Genomic DNA, 9,702 nt, shown 5'->3' on the forward strand with positions numbered 1-9,702 from the left:
TACAAATGTGGTTGTACACTGACTTGACAGTAAACTTGCCATTTTTCGACCATTTCCAGATGGGTTTATCTTGTTCATCAGTGAGAGTGATTTGAATCAACAACTGCAACAACCCATTCATTTGCTCAGCTAGATCGGGTGTCAACCATCTCCTATATGTAAATCTCCATCCCAAACCTGCTGCATCAGCAACTGTGATTTTTTGTTCAACACACACATTATAGATATCTAGGAATTTATCTTTCAGAGGACATTGTCCACACCAAGAATAACACCAGAAGGTAGCCATTGTATCATTACCAACCTGCGTCCTTTTTCCAACATAGATAAAGATTTTTTATCTGCATCATATCTGCCCAAAAGGGAGAGTCACTAGGTCTGTTTTTGGTATAGAAGACACCAGCACCCCTTAATTTTTCTTTTCTTATAAACTCCTGCTAGGGACCAGATCAACTCTCCAATTTCCACCACCATTTGCACATTGAACTAATAATAAATTTGTACAAATCTTTAATCCCAGGCCACCCTTCTTCTTGGGTTTGCAAATCCACTTCCACTTGCCAACGTGATATTTTCTCCTGTCTGCACTTCCAACCCAGAAGAAAGATCTTACTGGTTTATCCAGTTCTTCTATATTGGTTTCATGCAATAATCTCATGGACATATGGTAGATTGCAACACTAGATAAACATGCATCAATCTTGACCATCCTACCCCCAATAGACATTGAATTACCAACCCAACCACTCATTTTTCTCCTGGTTTTTTCACTAAGGAAACCCATCTGAAATTCTTATGGCACACACAGCTGTGCCAAGATATTTGATGGGCCACATCCCTTTCTGACAATTGAACAAATCAACAAAGCATTGTGCTTTAGGATCATCCTCCAGGATCAACATGACTTCACTGTTTTCAAAGTTAATTTTTATCCCAGACATAGCCTCAAAGATGTATAGCAAGAGTTTCAGATTCCTTGCTAACTAACCCTATAATGAGCACATTTTGTTGGGCTAAGCAAACCATTTTAGCCAAACTATTTGCATCCAATTGAAAAGAAAGGGAGCAAAATGGTCTCGCTATCTCACACCTTTGCAACTGGCAAAATAAGGACCAATCCTTTCATTGACTTTCACACTCATAGTCCATTTTGACACCACTTTTATGATCAAAGTCAACTAGTTATCACTGAACCCTTTTTGTTTGCAGCAATCAAACATAAATTCTCAATTAACTTTATCATAGGCTTTTTCAAAGTCATTTTTCAAAACAACCCCTGCTGCTTCCTAAATTTGCTCTCTCCCAGAACCTCTTGAATCAACATTACCCCATCAGATATATATATCGCCCTTTTAGAAAGGCCATTTGACAAGGGAGGAAGAGCCTGCTCATGACAGGCTCAGTTCTGACGATAAGAGCTTTGGTAAAAAAAATGAAGAGCACTTGGAGAAGACAAATGGGCCTGAATTTCTGGATTGTGTCTACCTCGTCACTTTTTGGGATCAAGGTTATAATGTCCAGATCAATCTTATTTTCAAAAAAGTCATAAAAAGTAGCCATCAAAACTTTTTTTAATAATGTCCGAACACTCCTGATAAAATTCTATAGAAATTACATCAGGACCTGCAGCTTTATTCTTCTACATCTGATTGATTATATCTCTAATTTCCTCTTCTGTAAATCTTCTATCCATGGTTTTTTTTTTCTATCAGACTCATTGAGTTTCTCTTCTTCACCCGAGACATCATTACTTAATGAGACACCAGCATCAATGGCAGGCCCAAAGAGCATTTTATAAAAACCAGTGGCATGAGACAGCAGATTTTTATCACCCTGAATGATATTATTCCCCTGTTTTAGAGAGAAAATAGTTCTTTTTTCTCTTGCAACTATTGGACGATCTGTGAAAAAAAAGTGTTAGTATCACCCTGTAAAAGCCACTTTTCTCTTGATCTTTGTTGACAGAAGTTTCCTCATTGTCTAGAATTTTGAGCAGCTCTTACTGAATTTGAATTTTCCTTCTGAGTTTGTCTAGACAAACTAGAAACCTCTTCAATTTTCTCCAGCTCCTTTAACTCAAGAGAAATTTTCGGATGAACCAGAATAGATGCCATCCGTATCTCTGAAAATGACGCTGCCAATCCTCTCTCCCATTGTCTCCCGAGGCTGCTCCATTTACATTTGCTTTGCTCATATCCTCCGAAGGAGGTATCCACCTGGCTGGCTGACTTGCTTGCATTGGAGTATTCGCATCGCAGGTGGCTTCGGCTTTGGGATCAAAGCTAAATCCATCATGAAACTTCGTGACCACAATAAGAGTAGCAACTAGAAATGGTATTCTGAAACACACCTTGGTATACAGGGCTGGTTATCTCGGATACCGGTGTATAGGCCAACTTGTGACGGGCTAGCGTCCGGCTGATTTCAGCCCACGGTTTTGCATGAGTTGCACTCGACATCTTGCCCCGCGCCATTGCCGGTCGACTGATAGCCGCTAAAGCCTCTTTCCTTGCTAAAAATAGAAGTTGATTCCAGCCAATCCGACAATGGATCGGCAGTTCGGCACTATAAACAAAGAGCGGACGTACGTATGGGGATTCGAGCTAGCGCACGTTTCCTTGCTGGAAAGATGTTTAGTTGCAGCTGTAGTGGCACTGGAGGTCCAGCAGTGAGTGTCAGAGCCACACGGATCTCAAGGCGTCGGTCGAGTACCTAGCTAGCTCGGCATGTAGTGCTCCCATGGCATGGGGCTCGCGTCCGATCTCCCGTCGCGACTCACTTTCCTCTATATATAACGAGCCAGCAGGGTGTTCATTAAGTATCTCTAGGCATTGTAAGTTCAGTGGTAGCTCCCTTAGATCTCCCTCACTCCAGTAAGCAGAAGCTAGCTTTGCTAGATCTGTTACTCGGTAGTGGTAGGCGAGAATCGAGGCATGTCTTCACCGGCGGCTGCCAGCGGTGGTCTAGCTGACCCGCTGCTGGCGGCGTCGATCGACGACGGCGACGTCGTGGTCAGCGCCAAGGACAGGTACTGGGTGCCTTCCGACGAGAAAGAGATTCTGGCGAGGCAAGACTGCGCCGCTGGGACGCCTCCGCTGCTGTACCGAACCTTCAGGGTCAAGGGCTTCCTCATCAACCTTTACAGGTGCTTGTCTCACTTCTGTTCCGCCTCCCTTTTCTCTCTCTATATGTATTGCAAGCGCCGAGCAGTTAAATTTCGTAAGTCTAAATGTATGGAATGCGCTTCACACACTCAAACGAAATTCACCGTGTTGGCATCAGTCTAAAATTCACACAATGCTTGCCTAAATTTGATGCAAACTAACGGCCGGCGACTGATCGTTTTGTTAACCCAAACGCAGTGCTACACTGCTACTATCATAAGTACTGACAGTAACGTGCTGCGATCTCGGAGACAATCAAAGCGTGCCGACAGGGATAGAGCTAAACTAGGGAAAAGTTGCAAGCACTCCAATAATGCTGCATTGCTTACCCCAGTGTCCAGTGCCGCACAGGCGTGCATCGGCTAGATAACAAAACATGCACCGACGCAGCAGGGTACGATCAGGAACATACTTACTGTTCCTTCTATTAGACGGCTTAAAAATATTCATTAGTAATGTAACATTTGTTTGATCAGTATCCAACCTATTCTAAAATATCTAAAAAATTCTTAAGTTAATGTACAGAGAAAGTACTAAAACTAGTTACGTCAGTAAAGTAGTGCTAGAACTGTACGATAATACTGCAAGATGCCATCTAGAGATTTCTAGGTTCAGAGTCTTTTTTGTTTGTTTGAGATCTCTAGGTTCAGAGTCTAACGCTGCAAGAAAGTTTTGTTAGCAAATGCTACTTTGCACATTCATTATCGTACACAAATCTGCCTTGTTGTAGCCAGTGCATTCCAGAAAAATGTCTGAACCATCAACTTTTCCCCAAAATCATTTTTTTTTTTCACGAGCCACCGCAAAGGTACAAACTTTTCGAAATATTATATGTGCATAAAGAACTACATTATTCGCAAGTGTGATTTTCTTTCAAGTATTTTATGTTTAAAACTATTACTATTTTAATTGAAGAGCACGTGAGCTTTGCAACTTGGCACTTTGGGTAGGTAAATAATCTACATTCGCCTTTGTATTTTGGTGCAATATAAATATTCTCATTAGTATATATACTGACATGATCTCTTTCCATGCATAACAGGTTGTTGACCCTGATTAGAGTTGTGTTGGTTATTCTATTCTTCACTTGGCGCATGGATCACCAGGACTCTGACTCAATGTGGTTGTGGTGGATCTCGGTTGTAGGGGATCTTTGGTTTGGGGTAACTTGGTTACTAAACCAAGTCACCAAACTCAAACCTCGAAAATGTGCTCCCAAGCTATCTAAGCTAAGAGAACAATTCGATTTGTCCGACGGGATCTCTGACCTCCCCATCTTGGATGTATTCATTAACACCGTCGACCCGGTGGACGAGCCTATGATCTATACCATGAACTCCATCTTGTCGATCCTTGCTACGGACTACCCGGCTGAGAAGTATGCCACATACTTCTCGGATGATGGTGGATCGCTGGTTCACTATGAGGGGTTGCTCGAGACCGCAAAGTTTGCTGCTTTGTGGGTTCCATTTTGCCGGAAACATTGTGTAGAGCCAAGGGCCCCCGAGAGCTACTTCGGGAGGAATGTGCAACCGTACACCGGGAACGCAGCCGGTGACTTCCTTGATGACCATAGGCGAATTCGTGCGGAGTATGACGAGTTCAAGGCATGCTTGGATGGGCTTTCTACTGTCATTGAGGAACGATCCAATGCGCGCAACAGTGCAAACACGAAACAAGGACATGTAAATGCAACTTGGATGACAGACGGAACGCAATGGCAAGGAACATGGATTGAGCCAGCCAAGGGCCACAAGAAGGGACATCACCCTGCAATTCTTCAGGTAAAAACACAGAAAAAATCGCCCATGGCTAAAGTTTTATATAAACAATGTTCTTTATGTTTTCAAGATGTTTTCTTAGTTCTATAATTTCTTGCAAGTTTCTGAATCTGAATTTCCTGAAAGAAATAGTGCAAGACATATGGTTACGTATAAGTTTCCAAATCTTATGTACAGCGCTAGCATTCTGGCATTCTGCAGGTTGATGTATGTAATTTAGCAATAATAGCAATTAGTAACAGTTCAAGCTTAAGAAAGTGATTAGCACTTTAATCAAAAAAAAAGTGATTAGCACTGGTTACTATTCACCATTAGACGGTTCGGATTTATTGTTTGCTGACATATGATTGTTCAACAGGTGATGTTGAATCAGCCCAGCAATGATCCTCAGCTGGGCAAGCCAGCAAGCTCCGACCACCCTCTCGATTTCAGCGCCGTCGACGTGCGCCTGCCGACGCTTGTGTACATTGCCCGAGAGAAGCGGCCGGGGTACGACCACCAGAAGAAGGCGGGCGCCATGAACGTGCAGCTGCGCGTGTCTGCGCTGCTGTCCAACGCGCCCTTCATCATCAACTTCGACGGCGACCACTACATCAACAACTCGCAGGCCTTTCGGGCCGCCATGTGCTTCATGCTGGACCCGCGCGACGGCGACGACACCGCCTTCGTCCAGTTCCCGCAGCGCTTCGACGACGTGGACCCCACGGACCGGTACTGCAATCACAACCGCATGTTCTTCGACGCCACCCTCCTGGGCCTCAACGGTCTCCAGGGCCCCTCCTTCGTCGGCACCGGCTGTATGTTCCGTCGCGTCGCGCTCTACGGCGCCGACCCTCCAAAGTGGCGGCCCGACGACGCCAAGGCCAAGGTCTTGCAAAGGCCAAACATCTTTGGCAAATCGACGGCGTTCATCAACTCGATGCCTGCGGCGGGGAACCAGGAACGATCCATCGCGTCGCCGGCGACGCTCCAAGAGACAGCGGCGACGTCAGCGGAGCTTGCCGACGTGATGACATGCGCGTACGAGGACTGCACGGAGTGGGGAAACGATGTCGGGTGGGTGTACAACATCGCGACGGAGGACGTGGTGACCGGGTTCCGGCTGCACCGGAACGGGTGGCGGTCGACGTACTACGCCATGGAGCCAGACGCGTTCCGGGGCACGGCGCCGATCAACCTCACGGAGCGTCTGTACCAGATCCTGCGCTGGTCCGGCGGTTCCCTGGAGATGTTCTTCTCCCGCTTCTGCCCGCTCCTCGCCGGCCGCCGGCTCCGCCCCATGCAGCGCATCGCCTACATCAACATGACCACCTACCCGGTGTCCACCTTCTTCCTCGTCATGTACTACCTTTTCCCGGTGTTGTGGCTCGTCCACGGCCAGTTCTACATCCAGAGGCCGTTCCAGACGTTCGCGCTGTTCGTCGCCGTGATCATCGCCACGGTGGAGCTGATCGGCATGGTGGAGATCAGGTGGGCGGGGCTGACGCTGCTCGACTGCATCCGCAACGAGCAGTTCTACATCATCGGCACCACGGGCGTGTACCCGATGGCGCTGCTGCACATCCTGCTCAGGTCCCTCGGCCTGAAGGGGGTGTCCTTCAAGCTCACGGCCAAGAAGCTGACGGGCGGCAAGAGGGAGAGGCTCGCGGAGCTGTACGACGTGCAGTGGGTGCCGCTGCTGGCGCCCACGGTGGTGGTGATCGCCGTGAACGTGGCGGCCATCGGCGCCGCGGCGGGGAAGGCGATAGCCGGGCGGTGGTCGGCCGCGCAGGTGGCCGGGGCGTCGACGGGGCTGGTGTTCAACGTGTGGATGCTGCTGCTGCTCTACCCGTTCGCGCTCGGGATCATGGGGCGCTGGAGCAAGAGGCCATACATCCTCTTCGCTCTGCTAGCGGCCGCGGTCGCTGCCGTCGCATCGGTGTACGCCGCACTCGCCGGCTCCGTGCTATATTTCCATTCGTGATCTTTGTTCAGTCTAAGCTAGTTTGTTTTTTCGTCAAATAATGCTGCAAACTCTGTAGCAGCTCTGGGTCAAGCAGCTTATTAATTGTGTAGTATTAGGAACCATGTAGCAGCTCTGTGCTTTCCGGAATACTAAAGAGCTTTAAGGCCATCTACAGCGGCAGGATCCAAATCGGTGATTCAAATAATCTGATTTTGTCTGTTTGAGTTATGCCGTTGTGGTTTCCTTAGAATTTGGTATGTGCCGCAATCGCTGTGCTTGGATGCTCTGCTTTGCTGACGCCGGTGAAGTTGTTGCTCCAATCTCTCAAATTTGACTTAGAGCATCCTAGCTGTCTCCCCGACGAGGCTCTTTTTTTCATCTGGATGGACGAAGGCCCAGTCACGTCCCCGGCTCCTTGTTTTCGTCTGGATTTGGTCTTTCATCCGTTCGAAGAGCTCAGGTCATCCCCAGCCCCCCGGGGAGCGCTCAAGGACTCCGGATGAGAGAAAAGCGGGGAAGGGCCCGCTCTATCGGCGAGAGAACAGACGAACCCCACCACTTTGTCAACGCAAATCCCTCCTCTCCTCCCGTTGCTCTGTCTCCGCCGGCACCACCCCTCGCCAATCCGCCGGCCGGTTGCCTCAACTCCGCCCTTCCTCCACCTAGTAGCCTATATTCCGCCAACCGTCGTGCCCTCTGCCTATTTTCCGCCGCCGGGTAGCTCCCTCGCGTCGCTCCTCGTCGACACACCCTGCAGGTGTTCGTCCAATTGCCTGGCCGGACATGGACTCCGACGAGGAGGAGGAGCAGATGTTCGCCGAGCTTCTTGAAGAAGAAACGGCAGCCGCCGCCCAAGACAAGGAGCACCTGCTGATCCTAGCTTGCCTGTCCGGCTTGTACACCGAGGCGGCCATTGGTCGCCGTGGTGGGTCGGCACCAGGTCGCCGAAAGTGCAAGCCGAGGCAGCGAATGGAGGGCTACTGCATGCTCTACGCCGACTACTTCGCCGATGATCCATTGCACGGTGAGGCTGTTTTTAGGCCTCGTTTGAGGATGAGCCGGAAGCTGTTCCTGAAAATTGTGTATGCCCTTCGAGAGTACGACTCCTATTTCAGATACAAGTTGGATTGCACCGGCATGGCAGGGTTTTTCGCCCTCCAAAAGTGCACGGTGGCTATGCGGATGCTGGCATACGGAACTCCTGGTGATTCTACCGATGACTATCTTCGGATGGCGGAGTCCACCGCCCTTGATTGTTTCTACCGGTTCTGTAGGACGGTGCTAGCAGTGTTCGGGGACATCTACTTGAGATCACCGACTGTCAAAGACACTACTAAGATCCTCGCTGTCAATGAAGCTCGAGGATTTCCAGGGATGCTTGGAAGCATTGACTGCATGCATTGGAAATGGAAAAACTGTTTGTTTGCCTGGCAGGGAATGTACAAGGGTCACAACAAAGGCTGCACTGTGATACTTGAGGCAGTGGCTACCCATGATCTATGGATTTGGCACTCCTTTGGTATGCCGGGATCCAACAACGACATCAACGTCTTGCAGTGCTCGCGGGTCTTCTCCAAGCTTGTTGAGGGTCATGCTCCCCCCGGATAACTTTTTGATCAATGGTCGGCAGTACAACAAGGGATACTATCTTCCATACGGTATCTATCCAAAGTGGGCAACATTTGTGAAGACTATCTCAAGCCCGCCCTTCCGAAGGAGCAGCAGTTTGCCAAGGAACAAGAAGGTTGCCGAAAGGACGTAGAGCATGCATTTGGTGTCCTCCAGCAGAGATTTGCTGTAGTCCGGTTCCCCGCTTTGACTTGGTCCAAAGATCAGATGTGGAAGGTGATGAACTGTTGTGTGTGCTTACACAACATGATTATCAAGGATGAGCGGAAGCATCCGTTCCTCCAAGCGAGCTAGCTGAACCATATGACAGAGGGGGTCCTCTTGCACAGCCTAACCACCAGGTGCCAGCATCGTGGGTTGGGTTCATCGCTATGCGTCAGGAGATTCGAGACTCCACAATGCATCAACAGTTGCAGGATGATCTGGTGGAGCACATATGGACGCTTTGAGGCAACACCAACTAGCCTTTCCATTTGATTTGTTTGAAAACTTGTCTTGTTTTGTTGAACTATAACGTTTATTTGTAATAATAAGCCAAATGTTGGCAAAACTGGTCAAATTCGCCGAATTATGCAGAAAATTTGGCATCCGGGGACGTTTTCCTCTAAAAATTGCCGAAACCCGGGTGTCTACCGGGGACACGGCTGGAACTTCGGCGCTCCCCGGGCCAAACTTCCGTCCAATCCGGCGCTAAATAGCGCCGAATTTTGGCCCGGGTAGCCCGAACGGCTGGAGATGCTCTTACCCTTCAAGTGTTAATTGCGCATCAGGGATTAAATTCTTCATATGCTCGCCGAAAAAAACGAATGCCTGGAGGGCAATGTGGAAGAGAACGGCGGTCACCAGCGCGGCGACGTAGATGGAGGTCTCGACAATTCGACAGCACCCTATGGCGAAAGAGCCAACTAGGCCGGCCATGGTTGCACCCTTGCACAACCAGAGCATGCATCGCTAGTCGCGTCGTCGCGCCTCACTCGCCTCCTCCGGGATAGGCCGCGTCGCCGTCCACTTCTCCAACCGAGCCACCGCTCTCGAGGTGTCCCTCCGTCTTCATCGGCCTCTAGAGGAAGGACATGCTAGACGCCCGCGCTTGTCCAGCTCAACCCATCCGTGATTTGGTGAATGGATGGGTTGTGTGCGAACAGTCGCTCCGTTTAAGTCTTCCCGCTTGAACCTGTTTTTT

The 9,702-nt window shown here is 49.0% G+C and overlaps 1 protein-coding gene across 1 annotated transcript; it reads left to right on the plus strand.

Moving 5' to 3' along the window:
• The first annotated feature begins 2,933 nt into the window (after nt 1-2,933).
• On the plus strand, nt 2,934-6,908 carry LOC124690111 (probable mixed-linked glucan synthase 9). The gene is made up of 3 exons (XM_047223545.1): nt 2,934-3,145; nt 4,207-4,948; nt 5,304-6,908. The coding sequence occupies exons 1-3, from the start codon at nt 2,934-2,936 to the stop codon at nt 6,906-6,908; spliced, it is 2,559 nt and encodes an 852-aa protein (XP_047079501.1).
• Nucleotides 6,909-9,702: the final 2,794 nt, after the last annotated feature.

The sequence above is a fragment of the Lolium rigidum genome, chromosome 2 (assembly GCF_022539505.1).
Source record: "Lolium rigidum isolate FL_2022 chromosome 2, APGP_CSIRO_Lrig_0.1, whole genome shotgun sequence".
NCBI lineage: Eukaryota > Viridiplantae > Streptophyta > Magnoliopsida > Poales > Poaceae > Lolium > Lolium rigidum.